The sequence below is a fragment of the Saccostrea echinata genome, unplaced genomic scaffold (genome assembly GCF_033153115.1).
Source record: "Saccostrea echinata isolate AGI-Se365-2 ecotype Australia unplaced genomic scaffold, CSIRO_AGI_Sech_v1 ptg000054l, whole genome shotgun sequence".
Taxonomy (NCBI): Eukaryota; Metazoa; Mollusca; class Bivalvia; order Ostreida; family Ostreidae; genus Saccostrea; species Saccostrea echinata.
The window spans coordinates 45,009,118-45,036,709 of NW_026889803.1; the positions used below are offsets into that span (position 1 = coordinate 45,009,118).

At 32.4% G+C, this 27,592-nt stretch overlaps 1 protein-coding gene across 2 annotated transcripts; it reads left to right on the plus strand.

The window, feature by feature from the left end:
• Positions 1-479: 479 nt before the first annotated feature.
• LOC133206237 (uncharacterized) lies at positions 480-5,342 on the plus strand. 2 transcript variants are annotated; one of them, XM_061342187.1, is made up of 7 exons: positions 480-533; positions 843-949; positions 1,035-1,088; positions 1,434-1,502; positions 1,802-1,873; positions 2,101-2,260; positions 4,550-5,342. In XM_061342187.1, exons 2-7 carry the CDS (start codon positions 874-876, stop codon positions 4,887-4,889), a joined length of 771 nt encoding a protein of 256 aa, XP_061198171.1. In that variant the 5' UTR covers positions 480-533; positions 843-873; the 3' UTR covers positions 4,890-5,342. The 2 variants fall into 2 exon arrangements, with proteins under 2 accessions (XP_061198171.1, XP_061198172.1); XM_061342188.1 differs by lacking the exon at positions 1,802-1,873.
• Positions 5,343-27,592: the final 22,250 nt, after the last annotated feature.

Genomic DNA, 27,592 nt, shown 5'->3' on the forward strand with positions numbered 1-27,592 from the left:
TAGAAGCAAAGAAAAGTATACCCAAAACCATCAGACAGAGACTGTCGAAGAATTGGAGATGAAAAATTAATGCTCAATGAGACTGAGAATCAAGGTGTGAAAGCAATGGGAAAACATCTGATAAGATGAAGGATAAGATGAAGGACGGAAATCATTGATGCATGGTCTGTGCATCACATTCAAGCAAGAGGTTCAAAGTTGAATATAAACACATATATTTCCTTATTTCCACTATTAAGTATTTTAATCATATTGAAATGATAGTAAATGTCTTATATATATATATATATATATATATATATATATATATATATATATATATATATATATATATATATATATATATATATATATATATATATATATATATATATCGATGCTGAGCTTCTTCCTTCATGAAAATGTCATATTCGGAAACTGTCAATACCAGGAAGAAGTTGACATTTATATCTTTAGCTATATCATGGATTCAGGATTGTCTCGTGGATTACTTGTTTAAAATTCTTATCAACTGAGATTCAAAAAATTCAATGGTAAGAAAGCTATTAAATATGTATAAAACGATAATGTACATACTTTTTCTCGGTTGCAAGGTGCAAAAATTTTTAAAATAAATCCTTACTTTCAAAATATTTTATGTCAGGGTACTTATGACATTTCTTTTATTGTTCCTTTAATACAACGTAGTGTGAAGATCATTAAAACCGCATGGACATACAAATTGAAAATCATCTGTATTTTAATAAGTTTTTAAAGGAACACTTACTTTTTCATTAATATTTTTTTAAATCTAAATATCTACCTTAGTTAACAAAATTTTAAATATGTATAAATTATTTCAGATGAGGGTAGCATAAATGAGAAAACATCATTATGTCAACCAATGCAATGAAAAGGAAGAAGACCAAAGAGATAATAGTGTTTATGTGTTTTGCTGTAGCATATACAAGTAAGTATGATTCAGATAGATATATTTATGAAATGATTTATGACTTTCTAACCAAATAGAATGCATTTTTGAGACATTCATTTAGTCTGTACAGATTCAGAGAAAAGTACTACGCCAAGTCCTTCTTCAAGAATTACAGGTATGTAGTATGTTCCTAAAATTTTGTTCCAATTAAAAGACTAATTATTCCGAAATAATTTGATAATGAACGTTATGGCCCCTGCATGTTTTCCTTAACAAGCACGATAATTGCAAATAGCCAACCGACTAGTATACAGGGAGAGTTTAAATCTCAATCTTCGTTCATTTACCTATGCACTCCTTCGTCAAACTAAAATATTACATAGAAGTAATAATACATAGAAGTAAAACATAAGAAATTTTCTATTTTACTATTGCTATATTATGGTATACCAATATATAGTATACAGTATACTAATTCTAAAGGACATGCTTTAAATTTCTAATAAACGTATTGGTCTAGTCAGCTCCTCATCGGCAAATATATCAGACACACCCTCTGAGACACTTCACACTACTTCAAATGTTACAGGTATGATGTATGTACTATTTTTCTGATACGAAAAAAGCACCAATTAACACTAAAGTTCTGATTCAGTCTATATAATATAGCCATGGCCTGTGCATGTTTTCTAATTTTAATAAATCGTGAAAGAACCGATGCTATATACAGAGAGATTAAACCTTCTGCTTCTTATTTTCATTTGTCTTAACATCATAATATTTAACATTAAGGGAAAAAATGGATGCGTTCTACATATGGAACTGTGAACTATACACTATTCCAATATTAATTGAAGCACTAATTTTATTAATTCATTAACCGTGTAGTCAGCTCCTCATTGCCAGGTATGGTATCAAACTATACTAACCAGACACTCGCAGCTTCTACAGATACAACAGGTATGTAGAATGTTCTTATATTCTGTTCCGGTTAAAACGTCAAACACAAAAAATTCTGATGAACATGTAGTATATGTAGTGAAAAATATCTGCCGTGCATGTATTCCTTTTATCCTATATACGCAATATTACCACCTATTGAAAAGAGAGTGAAAACATTTAGCTACAACAGAAAACAATCGAAAATACATCTGAAACATTACATACAGTGTTCTGTTCACTTCCAGAAAACCTCAGTGATACAACTTCGACTTCCGCAACTCCGTCAGAAAATAATTCAAATAAATTCATCCTCCCAGAAGCCCTACAGACTTATGCCATTCTTGGTGGAGTGGGGATTCTATTTCTTCTCCTGATTGTCAATCTTGCATCAGTCGTACAAAGAAGGTAGGATAACTATATTATATGTTTCATTTCTTTCTGACTAGATCATTTACTCCCCAGAATGCTTTTTTGATTAATCTACCGCTTTAATCCGCACTGAAAGGCTATATAAAAATATGTAAAAGGAATGCCAAATTAGAAAAAAAAATACCGTACATTATTTTTTTTATTCGCGTAAAGAACAAGATACGGTTTTAAAACAAATCTGGCCCTGTACATGTATTTTTCTTAGAAATGAAAATGATGTAAGAAATTAAAACTCATGCTTTCTGAATCGTTGAAATTCCATGCAGTAAGATGATACAAATAGTTTTTCTCATATGACCTCCTAAATGCTAATTGTGACGTCATGAACTCGTGCATTTTCCAGTATTTTCTTAAAAAGTTGCATGGAATCAATTTTCATTGGAATTTTCTTTCAGATAATATAGACCACATGCATTACCCAGAAAGATTTTGAGAAAAAAAAATTTTCAAGGAATTTCTCACAACATATACGAAAATTAAAGTGGGCTACGGCTGTGGACACTATTTTCTTAAGAAAAATAACCCTTGAAATGGGTCATTTTGAAGCTTTTTTTTTAAACAGAGAAATGTATCAAATTAATGACGTCATAATCCAGAATGGTCCTCCTTCATGCCATATTCTTTCATAATTTATCACAGTCATATACTCAAATCATACTTAACCCAGTTTCAAAACTTTTGAAAACAATAAATTTTTAGGGCACAATAAAGCCAAAAACATATAATTATACCTACTTCTTTTATTTTCCCGCAGTTAAGATCGTCTGGTTGTTTTGTTTGTTTAATTTTATTTTTGCATTTCTTTTATTAGAGGTTATATACATAACCAAAATTTGTCGACAAAATTTGGTGATTTGCAGAATACAAGTGTATATAAGATATACCCTTTATCATGGGGATCATGCATTACTTGAGAAATTTTAACTATATGACGTCAAAACAAGGTTTCAAAGCTTCCTTCTTGCACTTTTTGCATATTGCACACAGTTTAAATTACAATGAACATGCTTGATGGTTTGATGCATTCTTAAGTCAACTAAAACATCTCCATATCCCTTTCCTCTTTTACTTTTTGGTTTACACGTACATAGTTAATCATTGTATAAGTATTCTGTCCTCTTGTTTACTAACATGAAGAAGATGACACTTGTAATATTTTCCTATTGTTTGAGAGGTACAGGTCGTATATCTCGTATACAAAAGGAAACGAGTTTTCTGAATGACACCAATGCATTTTATTGTTTAAAATTTTGGAATATTTTAAGATTTTACCAAAGGTATTGTTTTTCCTATTTTCATTAAGATTTTGATTCATTTTCATTTTTTCTGCTATGCGTTTAATTCAGTGTATTTTTATAATGAAGTAATTAAGTGAAAAATGTATTAAAGGCAAAACTGTTTCGAGGAAAGTTATTTTGGAGTAATACCAAATATAACCAGCCGACTGTTATTAATATCAAATTCCAAATGATGGGGATGGGTTTGGTCACGCACGATATACTAGTAGTTTAAAGAAAAAAGAAAATGTGTGCTCCGTACTACATGTATGTATTCTGTTTGCAAAAGAGGAGAGGTGGGCTTACATATCACGTGTAAATACTGCTTAAATCTGCTCCTAGGATTTTGAAGGATTTTATCAGGAAAGGATAAAGGCACATCCGGTTTTTTCTTTTCACTTAAAACTCATTAAAGCCCTTTAATTACCGGATGTCACAAAAATTTTTAACTTTTTTAAAAGATTAAAATGATTTATAATCTGGAACAGACACAAAAAATTATAAATTTCTTTAGCGTAGATATTTATCATTTGAAATTTGCAACGTGTTCTAACATAACTTTAAATATTTTAATGATAGTAGTAAATTTCCAATACCTACATGTATTTATCCATCCCCATATTTTGGATTGAATCATCCATCGTTTATGATAACGTTCTCACTTTTTTTCTCTCCGTCACATATATGTTCCAGTTATCAGTATACTTTTCTTTGAGTACCTTGGCAAAATATTTATTCTCGATTTCAAAAGTGTTTAAATTTTTTAGACAGAAAACTATGTTGCTAGTTTTAAGCTTTATACTGGACCATAATTCTATGAAATTAGAACTTTACAATATCAAAAAAAAAAAAATAATAATAAATTTGGTGGAGATAATACTTTTTAAAATGTTTTACTGAATTTATATCATGAAAAATAACAATGATATTCGAGTCAAATATCTTTCACATCCAGTTGTTGATTCTTATATTGATTTTTTTCCTACAGAAAAGACCACCACGTTATTCAGAGTTATCTCTTGTCCTTACATACTCTTCTGCCATTCCTTCGAAACTATGCCGACATCACAAACGTTGACGTCGAAAATCCAAAAGGGAAAAAGTCCTTACCACCCCAGGTCTTTGGAAACAACATAGAAGAGTACGATGAGATTGAAATTGTCGCCCGCAGATCAAAACAGAGCGAGGCAAAGGACGCCAAGCGTGGGTCTGAAGCTGATCATTCCAAGAAAGTGGACATGTCAGAAGAAATGACAAAAGGGGAGACACCAAAAGACAGAAGTAACGTGTACTCCCTACAGAAAGAGATATTCAGCAGTAATCTCTAGGAATTTCTTTAGATTTTAATTTTTTTATCAACGTAAAAAGATGACATTGAACTTTGTAAAAATAACATATTATAAAAGTGAACCCTCAATACAGTTCCTCTTTTTGGTCATGATTACGTCACTCTTTGATTAGTCTGTCTTGCTGTTGTATTGTAAATACTAATGGATCATCTTCTGACCAATCCTCTGGGTAAATGACTAATTATGACTTTATGTTAATCTTCCTTGTCCATTAACATCTCACTGAGTAATGTCTCTATAAAATGTGCGTTTGAAATTACAATCAAACATCTGTCAGCTTTCATTTTATCTTTTAAAAGATTATATGTTTTAACATTGAATGATACAATTGTAATACTTAAAACATATGTAACGTGGGAAAAGTTATTGCTGTTAAGTATATGATAATGCATTAGTATGTCGGCGATTGGCAATAGCAATAGCAATAGATTATGTCACCATTTATTCAAGTATTTTGACTTCAGATTGTATAGTCCAGTTCCATGTACAAAGTCTGTTATATAGATGTCAAATTCTAATGTGGCTTAATAATATTCTAATTGAATAGTGACTATTAGGTACTATGTCTTAGGCAGGGGTACTATTACATTGGGTTTTTTTTTATTCAATTATTAAAAAGGAGATATATTTATTATGTCATACTTGTACTTGTAAAACAAAATCAAATATTAGGACTTTTCCCCAAATTTTTTGTCTGACATGCAGATTATGCCGTTTTTTCAGATTTTGAAAAGGCTTTTGATCATAAGGTATAATTTTATGAAACATAAACACTAGTTGTCATAAATTGTGAAAATGTTAAATCCCTTAAAACATACTCAGATCAGCTTCTCGTACTCGATTAAAAGAGTGTTTTATGAATAGAATCAAAGTTGTATCAGTTCTCATTTTCGTTCCTCACTTTCGCAAAAGCGATGGAACATTAAATCTCATTCGTTTGTCAGTCTGTCCGTCAGGAAGACTGTCACAAAAACTTAAACCTTGGTCATAACTTTTAAAAGGGAAAAATTGGACTTTCATACTCACATGTACATTACTTGTGGTAAGACCTTTCCAAATATACTATGATTATTGACCCCGAGACCTTGACCTTAAAGTTGGACTTACTTTTAAAAAATTTAAGCATTTCGTTTATCTTGTTCTTAACTTTCGAATGAAAAGAGATATGGATTTTGTATTTCATTTGTACATTACCTATGACTATACTATGATTTTTTTACCCTTTGGCCTTGACCTTGAAGTTTGACCTACGTTTCAAAAAATTTAATATTAGTTATATCTTTTGGATGAAAAAAGAAAGAACATGCATATTTGGCATGTGCATTACATGTGACAAGATGTTTCCAAATATGCTTTGATTTTTTGACCCTGTGACCTTGACCTTAAAAACCTTCTTTTAAAAAAATTAATTTTGGTGATAACTTTTGAATGAGAGAAGATATGGCATTCATAATTATCAAGTGCATTACTTGTGAAAAGAAGTTTTCGAATTTGATATATTTGACCTGTAACCTTGACCTTCACGTTTGTCTTCATTTTCAAAATAAAAATTATTATTGCTGCTAATTTAAAAGGAGAGAAGATAGGGCATTCATATTTGAAATTTGCAAAGCCTGTGTTAAGGCATTTTCAAATGAAGTATGATTTTTCACCCCAAGACCCTGACCATGAAGTTTGATTAATTTTCCAGAAATTTACATTGATGATAACTTTTGAATGAGAGAAGATAGGGCTTTTTTATTTAGCATATGCATTATCTGTTTCAAGACCTTTCTGGATATTCTTTGTTTTTGACCTCGTGACCTTGACTTTCAAGTTTAACGTCAGTCTTTGCATTAAACTTTGAACATAACGAGACAGGGCTTTCATATTTTCTTTTCACGTGTTAATTATACGTGTGACAAGACCTTTTGGTTTGTATTATGATATTTGACCTCATGATTTTGAAATGAAGTTTTATACAGTTTTGAGAAGCTTTAATCTTTGCCATAACTTTTATCAATTCAATAATTCATTAATTTTTTTTGTTCAATGGACAGACAGACAAGACATAAAAACAAGACAGTTACAATATGTCATAAATAATTGCATCCCAACCACTAAAACACTGAAAGTGGGGGACCAAAATCCTTTGAATTTGCTTGTTTAACAAAAATCCATGGTTGAAGATAATACTGGATGGATTGAAAGAGTATTTCTGTCTCCGTTGACGACAATAAAAAAATTATTTCCTTGTATGTCAACGATGTATCAGCAAGATAATTACAAAATGAAAGTGTTATGTTCCGCATATTTTGATAGAGGGAAATCAGTGTAATTTCCCTAGTAGCAAAAGCTTTAAATTGTTTTTTTTTTTCAAATGTAGTTTAATTCTAAAAAAAAAAATCCAACAAGGAAAAGGGAAATAAACTAATTTGGTTTCCTTCAGCAATTTTAATGAATACCTTTTGAAGAGAAGGAAGGAAAATATTTTCAAAAATCCGAATTTTCTTGTGAATTCTTTTGAAGATACATGTATATTCATTTGTAAGGGGGAATTGGTTAATTACTGTTGGATTTGTGGTTTTGATAATATTGTATTTGAATAGGAAATATGAAGGCTTGCAACAAGCCGATAAAAAACGTTTGGTATTAGATAGGAATGTGATAAAAAAAATCGTACCCTCTGGTTGAAACTTTTTTAAATTGCACATTACTCAATCAATTCATTTGCAATAAAAAGCAATATCTATATGACCTAAGGAATTCTAAGGAATGACTGTCTGGTTTGCTGGTTATGCCAGGTCATTAACGATGGTTGGAAGTGTGGTGTGATTTGCAAAATGGGTGTTTTGCAGTTATATGTGAAATAAAAATGTAAATTAAAATTTAAAAAAAATGTTTGTAAATAGAATTCACGAACAGGCATTAAGGCATAACATGTTTATTTACACAGTCCCCGCCCACTGACGTCAGACACAATATGACCGCCTGGGAAATTATTATTAAAACACCTAATTTTTTGAGAGTTATCAAAGAGAAAACAGTTGGAAATGTAAACATTTTTAGCCAACCTTATAAGTTCCCTCATATTTAAAATGCATCGCAAATATTTGCTTTCAAAGCTCTTCATACTTGTATGAGACTTTTGTTTTTTTTTTTGAAATTATATGATTGACATAGACATTGTATCTAAATTTACTGTAAATTACAAATTTTGTAGTATGAAATCTCTCGTGGGTTGGTTAAGCCAAAGGATACCAGAAAACACACTCAGAACTGTTTTCAATCAGTTAGAAAACAACTTTTATTACATTTTCAATAGTGAAGTACTGTGTTTTATTTATTGAATAAAAGTTATATTCTTTAACAGTGTCAAAGGACACCAAATGATATTCTGTCACAGAGTGAAAGGATAACAAAGTAAGTAAAAATGATTTCTGGCCTGTTAGAGATAGTAACTAAACCTTGTTGATAAAAGACTCAAACTGTAAATATCCTCCCAAATATATTGCTAAATTCCATGTTACAATGTTTTCAACCTCACAATTGCTAAGATATTAACCGCTCAACTATGACGTCACAGCCTATAACAATGTGTTAAGAAAAGATAGAGCAAAGAGAAATCAAAGAAAATGTAATAAACAGAAAATTCAATGTTTTATTGTTGGAGATGGAATTTATTTTACTCGTGAGACAGGGGTTTTTTTTTTTAATATTTTCACTCGTGCTTCGCACTCGTGAAAATATCAAAAAATCCTGCCCCACTCGTGAAATAAATTCCATATCCAAAAATAAAACATTGAATATCATTTGGATTTTTCAACAACAGCGTAGCAGACTGGGATCTGTGAATATGATATTGCCGATCACAGACCTTTACCCTTTTTAAAGCAGCACGTTTTACGGAACATAAAAATAAAATTGAATATGTAAGAAGAAGACCTTGACACTTTGTCAGAATGAATAAATAGTATAAGGTAGGTCCTTAAACTCATATTAAATGGTTTATGATGCCAAAATGAGAACCATCTATTCTCTGTCTTCAATTTTTAGATGTGACTAGTATTTAGATAAATTAAGTTATCAGTATGCACTGGTAACAGCTGACAATGCAGGTTACAACAAAGTCTTCTTTTTTTGTAGGGCACTTTATTACATTTGCTTTTTTAAAGGAAATTAGATTTAATTCTACAAGATGATCCAACTTATACTCACAGTTTCCTTTCTACAGAAGATGCTTCCTCCTTCTAGGCACCTGATCCCACCTCTGGATTTTCGGGGCCCGTGTTTTATGCTCTGTTTGTATATATTTGTATTGTTTGAAGATTTTTTTGAGATCTGTCAATGTTTGTTATCTTCAGATCTTTCATCCTTTCATCTAAGGAAAAGATTCTACAAAACTATAAGTCAATATTAAATATTTTCAATTGAATTCATTTTACCTATACTGAACTTCCAAAATACATAAAAATCCTTACTAGCAAGGATACACATCGGAATCTAGTATATGATTCACCAAACTTCTGCCTTTACGCCCAATGAAAATATTAACATTAACGAACGAGAAACGTCTGCAGCACTCTGCAATAACATATTCCTATAGCGGTGGATAATTAACATCTCAAAATATCTTTTAGAATATTTGAAATCACAAAATTTTGCTAAAATTTAAAATATGAAAACGTATGACTTTTCGATACTTTATACAACTTTTCCCATGATAAATTAAAGACCGGGATTTGACACCATAGACAGCATTTTCACTAAAAATAATATATGGATAAGGGAAGGGTTAGGATTACTAGTATATCATTATTATATATAATGTCATTGGTCATCTACAAAATTTCTTTGTCAAATACCATTCTTATTCTACACACAAGTACTCTGAAGTTTGAGTTCCTCATTGAAAATAGAGTATTGTAAAAAACAGATCTTTCAATAATCTATCGTAATTCTCATGGATATGAATTGTGTTCCTTTATAAGCAAACCTTTTTAGGTCACCTGAGTCACTCAGGTGACCTATTGCTATCCGTTTTCGCCTTGTCGTCGTGCGTTGTGCATCGTGCGTTAACATTTGAACATTTTCAGCTTCTTCTCTGCAACCCCTGAACCAATTTCAGCTAATTTTGGCATAGAACATCTACATGTATGTGTAAAGGGGAACAAAAATTGTGAATTTCATGGTCCCTGTCCCCCTGGGGCCTGAGTGGTGGTGCCAAAACCATCAAAATGTGTGCAATCTTTAAAAATCTTCTTCTTTACTCCTTGATATCAAGCAGTCAAACTGTTGGCAAGATTGTAATAAGCATTGAACTGAAATTCATGGCCCCAGGGTGAGGGGTTCTGGAGTTAGGGTTTGGCTCTATTGATTATTGCATAAATTCTTTAAAAATCTTCCTCTTCCCCCCCCCTTCCCCCCTCCGTATATAAACTAGATGCATGGTTATGATGACCAAGGGTGCCTCTTCCAAAATTGTGTAATTTGTGGCCCCAGGGTGAGAGGTTCTCATGGAAATGGGGCTCTATTGATTAGATAATAAAAGTGCATTATTGCTTTGAAAATCTTCTTCTCTGCTCCTAGGTATTAAGCAGATAAATGAAGTATATAGTTATGATGAGCAAGGGCGCCTCTCCCAAAATTGTGAATATCTTCCCCCTGTGTCAGGGGTTCTAGTATTAGGACAGGGCTCTATTGATTATATAGCGGAATTGCATTAATTCTTTGAAAATCTTCTCTGCTCCTGGGTATTTAACAGAAAAACTAATTGTATGGTTATGGTGAGCAAGGAAATCTTTTTTAAAAAAAAAAGATTGAAAGTCACAACCCCGAGGTTACGGATTTTGGTGTTAGGGTAAGGCTCTTTTGAATATATCGTAGAAATGCATTATTTCTAGGGATGTCAACGAATAGTCGACTATTCGACTATCAGTCGAATAGACCGACGATCGAATAATGAAACGACATTCGAATATCATCATAATTAAATAAATGCAATAAAAGAGTGATAACGTGATGGAATTCTCATCACAAAATTGAGAAACTATCTTTCCTCAGAGACAGTCGATAAGATAATTTCCCTCAACAAAAAACGGTTGATTTTCCATGTACGTATAGAAAGTACAGTAATTATAAGTGCTTCACTACTGCCGCGTACTGCGGGAATTATTTATCAGTAACTGCCTGTGTTGTTTTTGTAATTAATTACCCACAAATTTACTAGGCTTTGTTTGTAAAATTATAAATTGGACTTGATTTTATACCATGTACCAATTATTTTTTTGTTATTTTAAGATTACTCAAGCGCAAGGAAGAACCATAACTGTCAAATGTTTTGACACTTCGATAATTATCAAAACAATTCGCTTAAATTTTAAACTGTATAAGGACATTTTGATAGCCAGAGCAAACAATAATCGAATAAGCAGTATCTAACTGTTTAACAATTTCACAGGCACTTGACGTGTGAATAGTGTGAGATTAACCCTCCTCTCCCCCAATTTATTTCATAATAATCTTTAAAAAATTTCCTGGCAATTTTTTTCTTTGCTTACTTAAATAAAAAATGACTGCATGTACAAACCGATTTATAAATTCTATTGACGGGGAAATCAAACATTTTCGAAAATTAGGTTTTGAAATTCAAATAATCATGCTATCCACGCGTTACGTTGCATTTTTGATGTTACTTTTTAAAAAGATTTAAGTAAAGGGGTTTCTGAATTATAAATAAATCATGTACCAGTGAAGTTTCAAATACAATTTTATTTTCAGGAAATGTTCCGAATATATTCGACTATCGTTCGAATAATCGACTAAGGAAAATAAATATTTTGACATTCCTAAAATTTATTTCCTGGAAATCTTCTTCTCTACCCATTGTTATTAAGGAAACATACTAAGTGCATGGTTATTATGAGCAAGAGTGCCTCTTTAAAAATTGTGAATATCTTGGCCCCTGGATCAGGGCGTTGGCATTGGGATGGGGCTATATTTAATCTATAATGAAAATGGATTATTTCCTTGAAAGTCTTTTTCCGTGCTCCTGGGCATCTAGGAGGCAAATAGAGTATATAAAGTTGTTTAAGATTTGTTCTTGAGTACTTAATTAATATTTTGCTGATCCCTGATCGTCCTATTTCTCTTGCCTTTGGGCAACAAAGCTTTATTTATCAGATTTATCAGCTTATTTTGTTTAATCTATGGATCGTTACATTATACGCAGGTGACCGTAAAGGCCCTTGGGCCTCTTGTTTTGTATTCTTATCAAGCACAATTCATTCTAAAACTTCGACATAAAATGAAGTCCTTTGCTGTTAGCTTTAATTCGATATTTAATTATATCGACGTTTTATCAATTAACAATATTCTTTTTCATTCCTACGCTGATACAATATATCCCACTGAATTCTAAATAAAAGACATCGCAGAGCGTTGTGCCCCTGATTCACATTTGGATATTTTGTTAGAGATAAGCATTGAAGTTTAACTAGCAAATAAACTTATAATGAACTCTTAAGATTTTCTATAGTCAATTTCCCTTATTTATGTAGTAAAATACCATTATCACTTGCATATGGGTTAATGTCTCCCAGTTGATTCGATACGCAAGACCATGTAATTCTAACATGTTCTTCGTGTACGAACAATTTTTTTTTACCAAAGGTAGTCTGTTGGAGAAGATAATAAAAAGATATGAACAATCAGGCTTAAAAGAAATATTAATGGCTTGACAGGCTAACTTGCCCCTAGAAATAGAAATTTGAATGTTTCCTAGGGTTTGTGGGTAATGCTAGACTATGATTATTAAGTCGAATAAGTTCAAAAACTTTGGCACGGACAATACTTTATGCAGAAAAAACAGAGAAGTAAATAGCGCTCGCTCTCTCTCTCTCTCTCTCTCTCTCTCTCTCTCTCTCTCAGAAATATAAGATATATATAAGAGAATTGTGTACTTTTTTAATTTAAAATAGTTTTTGGTCTATAAGTAATACCCTTTTCACCTCATAGGAATTGAATCTTTGATCTATGGTTTATGCAATGGTTTGAGGGAAAAGTGCAAGATCTAAAGAATTGTACATAAAGCGAATAAGAAGAACAAAAAGAAAAACATGAAAACCAGAAGGGACACAAACTTATAAAGTATATTCTACTTCAAAAGCTTCAACTCTTTGGGCCAAATCGTCTACATGCATTCTTTCAGCTTAATGCCAAATATTAATTTATCTATTAATTGCAATAAACTAATTGATATTATACCCATCTATTTCTTTTTCTACTTACTTAGTGAATAGAGTTAGTTTATTAAACTATTGTCAACCATTAATTCTTACTTTGACTAGGGAGCTCGGGTATACTGTACGTTTGTGTTGCAGACAGAAAGGTCACTTTTGTTGTAGTCAACAAACATTTTAAAAAGGGGCTGAATTTTACAGTGCAACTTCTTCTGTAACATTAAAGCAAATTTATTTTTAATTGTTAAATATGTATATCAGTTTGAATTTAGAATAGATATTGCTATATATAGACTTTATCAAGGTCTCAAGAAAAATTATACAGTTGGCTATCCCGAAAAATCCCAGAAATTATATTTCAAACAATATCTCTTGGTTGGGGCACAACCGAACGAAATTCCTTGAAAAGCAAAAAATTCACCATACACTATTATTGAAAAGGTACAATCATAGAGTAGCTTCATTTACAATTATGTTTATATTGACAAAATAATTGGTTCCACTCCACCAGTTCCCACGGGCCTGGGAAGAGAATATCGATTCGCATAAAAAATATATTAACAGATGTGGTTTGCTTACCAGATATTATAACAAATTAGTGTCAATCATTGATAAACAAAAAATGACTGAAGAAATGACAATAAAGGTGGGGTTAAAAACCGTCAAATCGAAAGTGTAAAATTGAGGGACCCCACCGATATCTTTGACACAAACTGTAAAGACAGATGAGTTTGAAAGAAATCCTTTCCCAGTTTTAATTTTAACCTTCAATATTCAAACATATAATTATATGATATAATTATAAGACCTGTCGAAATGTACTTGATTCAAAGTAAAATAACAATGTATATTGAATGCAGTGATGCTAGATGATACATTGTTAGTTTTATGCTAAGATTTTTATCATATTTCCTCATATTATGCATTTACTCAGTGACCGCAAAGTTTAACCTATGACATAAACTCATTACAGGCATCATCAAAAACAACTTTTGAATTCATACCAATGGGATCCAAAGTTATGGCCAGGTCTTGATTTCAATTAGTAATCAAAGACTTTGACTGTAAAGATAATTTAGAGGCTTAATCGAGATCATTATACAAACTTTTAATAGTTAGTAACAACAAATCCAAGCTTGGACACATTTCAGTTAAAGTCATTGTAGTTTTCCCCTAGCATTGTTTCAAACATTTATATACAATTTTGTGAGAAAGATGAATAGTTTAAAGTCGTAAGAACAATATTGTACATGCATAACTAAAAGTTTTTCCATATTTTTATCAATCTTCAACAAAAGAATAGAAGACGCTTTGGCCTCATATCCCACGATTTCGACAAATTGAATAAATTTAACAGAAATTGGATGGCATCGAATCATAAGTGACTCTAATTTCTGACAACATTATTTGGGAACAATAGGACAGGACGTTCCCAAAAGAACCCTCAACATACACAAGGCCGGAATGAAAATGGTATTGAATGGTATTGATGTTGAGTTACAAAACACCAGGTGCAGTTCATATGTCTCCACGAATATTTTCCTAAAGGTATTAAACTTGCCTCATGAATATAATATGCAAAAGACTGTAAAATAAAGTAAACAGAACCTGCTCAAAATTTGAACTGGTACAATTAATGTTATACATAAAAAGGAGGATTGGGAGCACATGCTAAATAAATACTTTTGCACGCTGTTTTTTTATGTACTCTTGAATGCTTTTATAAACTTAACCAAGCAAAAATGATTACACAGAAAAAGGATTTATACTCGCAAGGAACCATTCAATCGCATAGATATGGTTTCACATGATTTAAATGCAAAATTATTGGTTTTCACAAAATTTTGAACAAGTATTTTGATTTGAATTAAAACAGAAATGCTAAATGCAAACTTTGGAATATTGATTTTTATCACTCCCTTCCTGAATAATCTGAATCCAAGGAATACAAACATCCAGGAACTGTGTTAAAACCAGAATTGCGTTAATCTATGCATTTTTGTAGTTTAATACAATATCTAAAAACAATCTTGGAGAAAATGACAAGATCATTTAGAATTTAGAATTTTGTTCCTTTTGGGGGTCACCAAATTGATATTAGCTTAACTAGTTTCCATAAAGCAGAAAGTATACTGTATAACCGCACAATGTAGATATGAAGTACCATTACATATACCAAAGTTAGAATCAAATCTTCAATTATCTTGTACCGTTCATGGTAGCTCAGTCAGTAGAGCGCTCGCTCCGTGATCGGGAGGTCGTGAGTTCGAATCTCGGCCGCGACAGACCCAAGTCGATAAAATGGGTAGCAACTGTTCCTTCGCCATGCGCTCGGCACTTTGAAGTGAAAGTTGCGGGTCCTTCGGATGAGACCTTAAAAACCGAGGCCCCGTGTCACGGAAGGCGTTGGCACGATAAAGATCCCTCACTGCTCAATGGCCCTGAGTGCCGAGTAAAGGTCAAAATTTGAAGCCCTTCACCGGTATATGGTGACGTCTCTATATGAGTGAAAAATTCTCGAATGGGACGTAAAACAACATACAATCAATCAATCAATCAATCAATTATCTTGTCAAATGAATTGTATTTAAAACGATTTAAAGATATGACGTGGCAAATTTTCTCGTAAAAAATATTATATATGTCAATGTCGTATATGGATGGAGAAAAGATACATCCCACATGTCAAATATCATTATCATGGATTAAATATGAAAAATTAAAAAATTTGATTTTTTTCCATATGGTTGCAATGACAATGACCAAACTCTGGGTAATCTTTTACACTGTAGCAACAAGGATGTGATGGGATTTTATTCTTTTTTTTACAAACCACGGAGATTAAGCAAAGTCAGGGATATTGATCCTTCAATAAACCTAATATACACTAGTATATACTATGCTCTTTTTGGTTCACTTCTACCGTACGTCATTAAAAAGTTAGGTCTACTTTTACTATAACGTCAAACTTTACTCTTTGCAAGAGTTCTTTGGAAACGCTAAAGAAAGACCTTTCTTGGATTCTTCAACAACAGTGTAGCAGACTGGGATCTGTGATTATGCCGTTCACAGACTTTAACCCTTTTTAAAGCGGCACGTTAAACGTAACATAAAAATAAAATTTGTTAGAAGACCTTGGCACTTTGTCAGAATGAATAAATAGTATAAGGTGAGTATTTAAACTCATATTAAATGGTTTATGATGCCAAAATGAGAACCATCTATTCTCTGTTTTCAGTAATTCAGATGTAACTAGTATTTAGATAAGCGCTTGGCAAAGGAACAGTCAACACCTATGGTTACGTCTTAGATTTGACGCGGCGCTGCGAAAGAGAATCGAACCCGGGCCTCCCCCCTGAAATAGAATTGGAATGTTACAAAGGGTTTTGGGATAATGCTAGACTATGATAATTAAGTTGTATTAGTTCAAAAACTTTGGTACGTACAATATTTTATGCAGAAAAACAGAAGTAACTCTCTCTCTCTCTCTCTCTCTCTCTCTCTCTCTCTCTCTCTCTCTCTCTCTCTCTCTCTCTCTCTCTCTCAGAAAGCATATAAGAGAACTGTGTACTTTGTTTGATTTAATCTAACTTAATCAGTTTAAAAGTAGAATTAGTATATGGAACAAATAGTATAATGATAAATAATAATTGATCTATTAGTAATGCTCGCTTCACCTCTTAGGAATTGAATCTGTGATCTAAATAACACTATTGTTGTATGATTTACAGGCGCGGATCCTGGAATTTTTTTCCAGGGGGGTCCAACCCATGCAGTCAAATAAATTTCCAATCCAGAAATTTATTTAAATTCAAAAGCTCAACTCTTGGGTTAAATCGTCTGCAATCTTTCAGCTTAATGCCTAAACTTAGATTATCTATTAATTGCAATAAATTAATTAATATAATACCTACCTCTTTCTTTGTCTACTTACTTAAGTCAGTAGAATTAGTTTACTAAACTGTTGTCAACCATTAATTCTTATTTCAACTAAAGAATTTATATTAAAAAACAAAACAAATAGAGAGCTAGTTAGGGTATACTAACGTTTGTGGTGCAGACAGAAAGACCACTTTTGTTGTATTCAACAAACATTTAATAAGGGAGGAATGGAATTTTACAGTGCAAAGTCTTCTGTAACATTAAAGCAGATTTATTTTTAAATTGTTAAATATTTATATAAGTTCAATTTTAGGATAGATATTGCTATATGTAGACTTTATCAAGGGCTCAAGAAAAAGTACACACTTGGCTTTCCTGAAAAACCCAAAAATTAATAATTCAAACAATATCACTTGGTGGGGGCACAACCGAACGAAAATCCTTGAAAAGTAATAAAATCATCATACATTATTTTTGAAAATGCACAATCATACAGTAGCTTTATTTCCCATAGTGAAGTATATATTGGCAAAATTATTGGTGCCCTTCCCCTAGTTCCTACAGGCCTGGGAAGAGAATATCACATAAAAATATATTAACAGATGTGGTTTGCCAGATATTGTAACATAAGGTAGTGAATAAATAATTTTAAAAGATGACATAGAACAGTTTTGATGCCTGTATGATATGTGAACCATATCCACGATCATACCGGTGTCTTAATATGTACAAGGGTTGTCCAGTAAAATTGTGGACGACTGTTTCTAATTTTTAAAAAATGAGTGCATTTCGCTGAAATTTTCAGAAAATATTCATCTATCGTATTTCAGCATAACTTAAATTTTTTTATTAAAAGAAAGGTCGACATGAATGGGGATTGATTATATTTGATTGTGTATGATCTTACAGCACACGACCAAAAATATCAGTGTATCATCTAAGAGTACGGGGGTATTATTTCATACTAAAAAGCATTGAATATATCAGGTACCAAAAATAATTTTGATATTTTAAAGCATTTTCTCTCCTGTTCCTTGTTTTGAAATTGTTAATTTTTTCAATACCCGAGCATTTGAAATAAAATAGACACAATCGTGACTTTCTATGTCATTACGGCGCACCGGAGATTGGTTGAATTGTTTGTATGTTTAGGAATAAAGCCTTTTTTAGACTTTTAAATGATACACAAAATGGAAAATATCAGAATTTCACTGGAACTTTGTTATAAAAATGACATGAGGTAGTTTAAGGATAACGTTTTGCCACTGAGTTCCGTGATATACAAAAATATACCAACAAACGGCTCCTGGCATTAGTGAAAGACACTATCAACAAAAAACTTTGCAGAATGACTGTTTAGGTGATGTGGTGAGATTAACGTTAAAACAGACTACTTCAAAACTTCATAAGTTCCTACGAGGTGTGTCCTTCGCTCGCTTCCTAAAGCAACTTTTCTTAGCAGATAATCATAACAGATGAAACGTGACGTTGCAATAAGGACACTGTGAGAATATCATCCGTGCTCTGAAAAGTTGTACCACATATTACACAAAAAGGCCATATTTTGTCTTTTTGGCCATATATTTATTTGAAATTTGCTATGTATAAATAATGGTACCAAAGGCTACCCACTTCGCCAAACGCAGCGTTGATTACTTTTCACTCAACAATTTGTCCACGATTTTTACCGGACAGCCCTTGTATTTAGAGACAAAATATACTGTATGTGTACTTAAAAAGCGGGCTTTATATTATAGCTCTTTGGTGCAGACAACGATGCGCTAATTCATGAATACCGCTAAGAAATCATTTATAAATGCAATATACGGCACGGACATGAATAGCGCTAATTCATGATTTCGCCAACAACTCCATACCCAGTGATTGCGTTATATTTTGAATACATCAAATTATGTACAAGTACAGTAGTTATGATCCTCTTGCTGTTTCATTTGGTGCCATTAAAAAAAGTTTTCTTTTTCGTATTAATCAAAAAAAAAAATTGAATTCAAGACTATTTCTTGATTCTTTGAAACAGCATTTTATACATAAAATATAGAATTTGAAAATATACTTGTTGTTTATGCTTGTTGCAACAAGGTTGGAAGGTGTCGAGTAGATATCCTAAAAGTTGTACGAATTTATTTATTTATAAAAGGAAGGCATTGTTGCTTCAATATTATCAGTAAGGCAAATATTTATTAGGAATATAATCCATTCATAGCATGTATGAAGCTAGACTGTTATTAAATGTACGAAACACTTTGATTCCTGTTGGTTTGTTTATTTGTTTTTTATTGTTTAACACCCCTCTCGAGAATTTTTCACTCATATAGAGACGCCACCACTTGCCGGTGGAGAGCTACAAATTTTGACCTATACTCGGCACTCAGTTCCATGGAGCAGTGAGGGATCTTTTTCGTGCCAGCACCTACTGCTACACGGGACCTCGGTTAATATGGTCTCATCCGAAGGATCGGTCTCCACGTCCCACAGTGGGATTCGAACCCCCGACGTAGGGATCAACTCCCTACTCCTCGACCCGAGAGCGAACGCTCTAACCACTGTGCCACGCGAGCGACTGATTCCTGTTGGTATTGCTAAACAGGCTCTTGGTCTGTGTATAGTGCTAAAAATTACTGTTTGGGGGGGGGGGGGGGGGATACTTATTTGTAACTAATGAAGTTCTTTGAAGTTCTTGGTAATTTTATAAAATTGAAAATGGCACATTTAATACCGGAACACTATTAATTATAGACAAATTTTATAAAGTCATATTTGCAGAGAAATAAATGATTTTGCGCATATAGATTAAATATTTTGGCTTAATGACCTAAATTGCTAATATTCCAGACATTTAATTTTCAAAATATTAGTAATATTTTTCATGATTTCCTTCAATATTGACTTGTTCATGCCACTCAAAAAAATATTTATTAACAAAAATTTTCAGTCTAGATTTAAGCAAGTTTTATTCTAAATTTAGTGATATCAAGATTTTGTTGGTAAGAGTTTTTTTTCTATATTTGCAGAAATCAAAATCTTAAGATATTAGAAATTTTTGTTGCATGAATAAGTAGGACATATTCATCAAAAGTATATTTCAAGATTTTTTACCCTTTATGAATTATTCGTTGTATAGTCTTCACATAGGCATCGGAAGCAAATTGAAAGGGGGGGGGGGGTAATTGAAAGAGGAGAAAAAAACTCAAACTTGGAAAAAAAAAACTTGACAAGCAAAAAACAAAAAAGGAAAATTAAAAATTGTCAAAACCCGAAAATCCTATTTCGTGGAGGGGGTTGGGGGGGGGGGTTGTAGGATCGAACTTCTTTCAGTACCAAATTTTTTTTTCAAACTCTACCACTTACCCTTCTTTGATTACACTGCATTTTGCCTGTTGAAAGGGGGGGGGGGCTAAACCTACGCCCCAATTTAATGTTCAATGCCTTTATTATGTCTATCTTTGCAAAAAAAAAAAGTGGGGGCTACCCCCCCCCCCTCTAGCCCACTTGGTTCCGACGCCTATGCTTCAAAGGAAAAAACATTAGTTTTTACAGTTGATAATTAGTATTTACAGTCGATATGAGCACATATGAATAATGATTGGTTCAAAACCTTAAGGAAATATATAATTTACCAAAACGAGAGGATCTAAGCTGATTCAAAGTATTTATTTTTCTCTCAGTTCCACAAGTTTTCAACTTTTATGAGAATAATCTAATAAATAAATACTCAGAAATTACATATTTTTATGGAACCAAATTTTCGTATTTTGAGGGAAAATGTTCCCTGGAATTCGATTTTGAAGAAGTGTAGAGTTATCAAGTTGATAAATGGAACATTTTGTGGATTTCTTCGTATCACAATATCAACGAAATTTTATGTTGTATTTTTGTCAATTGTAAATGGAAATGTTGACGACTCTCAATTATTCTCGAAATAATGCATTCGAAGGTACATCTACATTGTTCTCAATTTTTATCACAAATAAGGCCATTCCAAGCCTTTTCTCTAGCTGTTTAGCGTCGAAACATCTTTTAAAAACCAACCTACCACAACCAAGCACAAAAAAACACTCAAGTCAAATAATTAAACATAGACTTTATAGTCATAAAAATGACATCATTCAAAGCATTTGTTTTCATTAATATATTTTTTTTTCGTAGAAAGATCTATTCTTTAGCAAAATCAAGATATTAAATGCTTGAAATATACCTAATAGGATATATTGTATACAAATGCTTAGAGAAATTGACAGAATTAAAAGATTCTGAACAGAATAATCAATTTCAGGACTCCTGTTTTGTTTGGGGGTTTTTTTTTCCTCTGACCTGGGGTGTCAAAATCCAAGGCGCACGCGGACGCTAAGCATAGAAAAAAAACTTGGAATGGCCTAAAGTAAAAGTCATTATAATGATCTTGCTTATAACAAAATCTCGGATATAGAGAACTTTGTACAAATCCCGTACTTTTAACTCCCGAATTTTCACTCTTCTTTATACAGATATAAAGAAACTCAGTCATAAAGAAGCAAAATTCGAGGTCCCTGTGACTTCCTTATACTGTAATCAATAGGATTCTGATTCAATGACTTGAAATAACATTTCACTATTGGCTCTTGCCTATTATGCTGGAAAAAAAACATTGATTCATTGCTCTGTATTCAATTTTTATAGATAAATTTTGAGTATTTCAATGATTGAAAAATTCTATTTATTAATTAAAGTCATCGCTACTACACAGCTCACAACTACTATAGTGGACCTTGATATGATTATTGACCTGATACATCTGGCAATAGAGGTCCTGATTCTGAGACTCTGCCTTGTATCCGTATCACAAAGAAGGTAACCTTTAAATCTATCATTGAAGTTCATTTTTGAAGAACGCAGTTTTAGAAAGTCAGGCTACACACTTCCCCGAAACGGATTATTGACCCAATACAGAAATTATCATTTTGTTCTTTAGAATATAACGGAAATTTTCTCAAATATAAGCATTGAATTTTGTTTTCATTTTGCTTACCTTCTTTATGATAAAAATTAAGAGCCGATTCTTTAAAATGATAAGGAAAGATTTCATCTTCCCACCCAGAAATTCTCGCAAAATAATATGGATATTAAGAGATTTACGGTATATCTTAAGAGAAATATCATTAGTATAAATTTATATGAAGAAATTTTATGAATATCAAATGTTTATTCCTAATTTTGAAAACATATCATTTAATAAGTACGTTTCTCAAGAGTGCTTGAAAACAAAATCAGAAAGATTCTACTATTGAGCGCTCTCATCGTGACTGGGAGGAACCGGGTTTGATTCTCTTTCCCATCGTTGGTAACCCACGGGTGATTCACATCGATTGTGGACTCAAAACCGTGGTTTGCGACGATGTCTCGTTCCCTGCACCGCGCGGAACCTCAGACGTATACAGAGGTAGTGACTTTTCCTTCGCTAAGTCTCCGACATTTGAATAAAAGTTTCGGATGAGACTTAAATAACCGAAGTCCCATGTCACAGTAGGTGTTGGGACAATAAAGAACCGTCAATGTGCAATTGCACTGAGTGCAGAGTTCTAAATTTGAAGTCTTCACCGGTATATGTTGACGCCTCAAATGAGTGAAAAATTCTCGCAAGGGACGTAAAACAACAATCAATCTATTATTAATTTATGACTTTTAACGAAACAGCACAGAAAGTAATTGTGCAAATTAAATTAATACTCCGTAAAGCAAATAGTTTTTGTTAGGGTGGTTCATAGACCTGCATCTAATAAAACTGGTTCATCGTCCTGTATCTACTAATACTCCGTTCTTCTGTCAAGATTCAGTCCATACAACCCAAATAATGTATAATATGCAGAAAGAAGATAAGTACCTTCAAGTTATATTGAAATGACGAATGATACAATTGTAATAGTAACTAGAAACTCATTGCGAGCAATGAGAGGTCTTCCGTCCGATTCTGAAAATAAAAAACGAAATTTCAAGCTGAAAGAGCGATAAAAGAAATTCAGACACTCTGGAGATTTAACCCTGGTCGTCAGCGTGAAAATCCAACGTGCTAACCATTAGCCATTCACTTTTTTGCATCACTTCCGGTCACGACCGGAAGTAACGGCGACACACGATTTTCATACGATGCAAATAAACTGATGACGGACTATCAGTCCTGAAAGTTTTAGACTTCAGTCTTTTATTGTTGCCGAGCAGTTGTCAGAACAAATTCTAATTTTGAGGACAGGAAAACACGCGACCGGAAGTGAATTTTATAAAAAAATCTCTGACGTGTCATTAGACATTTGCAGTATCTACAACATGTATTAAAACATTTCAATACTTTTTCTATAAGCGATATTTATGAGAAAGTTAAATATCGAAATAACGTATTTTATCTCCTAAAACCGGAAGTTGACGTTTTTGTTTCCGGTGGAGTCTAACATATTTCAAAACAGCGGAAAAGATGCAATAAGGTGATGCAAGTTTTAATTTAAAAAAGAAAAGTTGAAATTTTTGATTTTTTTGATCACTTCCTGTGACGACCGGAAGTGACGGCTGACATTTTAACCCAAATGGTTGTGTCTACTCTTCAAGATCTATTACTCATATAAGATTAGTGTCTTAATCTCCTACCGTTTCTGAGATCTCGCTCAGATATTTTCTCATTTTGAGGACAGGAAAACACGCGACCGGAAGTGAATATTTGCAAAGATATTTGACGTTACTCTAGACATTTGCAGTCTGAATAACATATCCAAAAATCATTTCAAATACTTTATCTATAAAAGATATTTATGGGAAAGTAAAATACCCGAATTATGTAGTTTTTCTCTTATAACCGGAAGTTGTCGTTTTTGTTTCCGGGGGGACCAACAGATTTCGAAACTGCAAAAGAGTTGCAATCATGTGATGCAAGATTTGATTAAAAAAAGGAAAAGTTGAAATTTTCGATTTCTTTGATCACTTCCTGTGACGACCGGAAGTACTGACGACTCATAAAAAAATCGTTCCACAAATCTACAACTCATGCTCTTTTATCTTTGACAAGTCTCCAGTTCCTCTCTTTACCCACTCTTGAGAAAATTAGCGTACAACATTTCATTTTAAAATCAGGAAATTGCCCATTACTTGGAACCAGGAGGGAATTTTCCAAATTTTCTTGGCCATGCCACAAGAACATATCATTGCTCACAAATGCTGAAAGTTTCACAGAAAATCACTGAATAGTATTCGAGATATCGCGTGCACAAAATTTTGTCTAAAAAATAAGAAGAAGAAGAAGAAGAAACAATAGAATCACTATAAGGTCTTTCGTGAAGACGGAAGACCTTAATAACATAATACGATGATTTCAGTAAGATTACAGGCCATATCATATAAACTAACCAAAGATAGTTTGCAACGAAAATCTACTTTGACAACAGAAAAATAGTGTTACTAAAAAATTTTGTCAAAACTTTATACAGTCGAATTTCTTGACAATAGCCACTACCAGACTCTGAACTTTTATATGTAACCATCGCTCCATTCAGACATCGGCTGTGATAGTACAGCGTAGGCACCATTTCCTGACAGTTTCTGATGAAGACAAAGGAACCGAGGAACACTGCTTAAGAATTTCGACTGTATAAAGTATATGAAAAATATTAATGATATGCATGTGATTTGATTTGATTAATAAAAGCAAAAAAGCAATGCTGTTGATTGATTTCAGAAAGCGGTCTCCAAACTCAGCTGTAATTCAGATGGGTGAATGTGCCGATAGAGTTGTTCTCATGGTATATCCCAAACGGCAAGACAACAATGCTGAAGTACAGCTTCACAAAGCAAACTGTTTGTGTGGCTGTATCGGGCAGACAACTTTAATCTACGAATCATTACACACCAGGACCGCTACTGCAAAATACGGAAGACTAATAATTAGTAAAACCAGTACACAAATATATGACGACATTGAACCTGAGACATGAACTTCTAGACATTTTCCAATTTAAGGACAGATGATACAAACAAAAAAATGGATCCTGTATTGGTATATAGGTTTGACCTATTTTGATTGTAAATGATGCAAGTAATAAATATTATGTATTTGTAAACTTTCTATGATGTTCAAAATTCTACCTTTCTGCAACCTTCCTTATTAAGCAATACAATTTTTTGTCGCTTAAAATCACTTTATTATGAAACTTTGAATAAGAAATTAAAATCTATGCGGTTAAACTTATTCATTATACTCATGTAATCATGACTAAAGTTATTTTCAAAATGTTTGATAAAAGTTTGTTTGTATCATCTGTCCTTAATATTCAGATTCCTATCCACATTGTTGATAGTCTTCCAAGCCTTTCATTCTTACAATAAATTAAATGTTTGTAATGCATACATTTTAATTTGGCTTCAGATTAGATTGTTTGCTTGATTTTGAACATTTGAAGTACAGACAAATATAGAGCTTTGTTGAGGATTCCACCTCTGGGATTACTTCTGCAATTAAACTTATATGACACAGAGATGGACCTAGACTACAAAGAATTGTCATCAAAAATTATTTCTTGACGTAATAATTTTCCTCAATACTAGCTATAGCTATTATAATAGCTTCTTTTAAAGTTCTTTAAGTATGAATTACAATAAATGATATTTATATATAGCTCATACTACATGAAGCAATTCACTTGAATACTTGTAAAGGTGACAGTTTATTATCGTTTCTCTATGTTTTTTGAAAGTTATATATTATCTTCTCCATTACAGATGAGAAAAGGTAAAAGCAAATATTGAAATACTTTTTTCTCTATTGTAAATCTCATTGAAATAAAATTTTATGAATTTAAAGACTGTTTTCATAGATTGTTTAATTCTTAATAGAACTATCACAGTGCAAAAATTGACTATAATTTATACTAATTTTGTGTTTTTGGACGTTTATTTTCAATCTATAGCTAAATACGTTTTAACAATTATTTTAATTGTTCAAAATTAGTTCTAAATCTTTATGCATTATTGGAGTTCGAAATACTGAATTATTAACTTAATTGTATAGTGACTTTTTCTGGGCAATTGTTGAGAACTGTGCAATGGGACAGAGTGTTAACGCCATCACGATTTTCTAATACCTTATAAAAATATACATGAAATTATTCAACTTATCCTTCTTTCATTTTATCAAATCTTGTCTCAGACTTTGTAATTTACTTTATATTATCACTCAGTTTGCTAGCTGTTGTCAAAGAACTCTTTTATAAACCAGTTCTGAATTGTATGTGTCAGTTCGGATGTCAGACGCATAACGCATTACCGTCTGTCTCCCATTCATTTGTTAAAAGTTTTGTCCAAAGTTAAAAACTTTAGTAAATTCGAAAACCAAATTATTCGTTACTTTAGGATTATCATATTTTATTTTATTTTTTTAATTAATTTTTTTTTTCAGGGAAGAACCATAGGAATACGGCACTACTACTTCCGGCTACAGCATCACTCATTCTCCCTTTCCCGTTCAACGAAGTATACTTTTAGACCCAAACTATGCGGTCATAAAACATTAATTTATATTGTTTATATTCAATAATTTTGACCATTCTATTGCTTATTTTTGGTTGTCAAAGTAGCTGAAACATTTCAAGTATATGTACAACTTTAAAGCATCTCTAAAATGTTTGAATTGCTAATTACCGCTAATTAAAATTATACAATGTAAGTGGAAGTTATGCCGAAAATTGAGTTTATAATTCAAAACAAGTATACTTGAATATTTTGCAAATTGTTTCCTTTTCATATGCGATTTGTCCTTCCTTGGCTTAATAATCAGCAATATAACATTAATTTTATAGGAATGGCTCATGCATGCCGTTGCCCACGTGAAGGTCTGAGAAGAAGGAAAACACTTGCTGGGGCCTTCAACACGACATTAGGAATATGAACGTCGTTTTATCAATTAACAATAGTTACTTTCATTCATTTGTTGGTTCGATATATCTCAGTGAACTTGAAATCAAAGACACCACAGAGTCGGCCACATCTGTTTCATATTTGAATATTTACTGACTATAGACGATAAGGGCTAACTAACAACTAAATTGTATGACAAACGAGATGACTTCAGCTTTTCCATCGTCAACTTTCCTTATTACTACTATCCTGCTATGATCTGCGTACGGTGTTTACGTCTTCAAACATATTCAAGTGCATGCTACGAGTACGATCAATTTTTAAACAGGGGCATATTACTGACCAATAAGTTGATGTTACAGGGATTTCAACAACCATGCTTTAAGTCAACATTTCGTAAATTTTATGGTCGTTATAATGACTTTGTTAACGTACCATTGGGTCATATTTTGGCTGACTTGTTTCACACCAATTGTTAGGCCTTTGTTTTTATACTGAGTTTGACTACGGAATGTTCCGGCTACCTGATCAATACATAGGGCTCATGAAGGGTGTGACCTGTCAACAGAGGATGCTTACTCCTCCTAGGTACCTGATCCTATCTCTGGAATTTCCAGGGGTCTGTAAAGTGTATTTTTTATAGATTTTTTTTTTAGATAAATCACCTTTCGATATTTTCACCTTTTCATCTAG

Coding starts and splice junctions, on each gene's coding strand:
- LOC133206237 (XM_061342187.1), top strand. CDS start 874: ATGTCAACCAATGCAATGAAAAGGAAGAAGACCAAAGAGATAATAGTG. Junction 1,089..1,433: donor TCCTTCTTCAAGAATTACAG/GTATGTAGTATG, acceptor GTATTGGTCTAG/TCAGCTCCTCATCGGCAAAT. Junction 1,874..2,100: donor AGCTTCTACAGATACAACAG/GTATGTAGAATG, acceptor GTTCACTTCCAG/AAAACCTCAGTGATACAACT.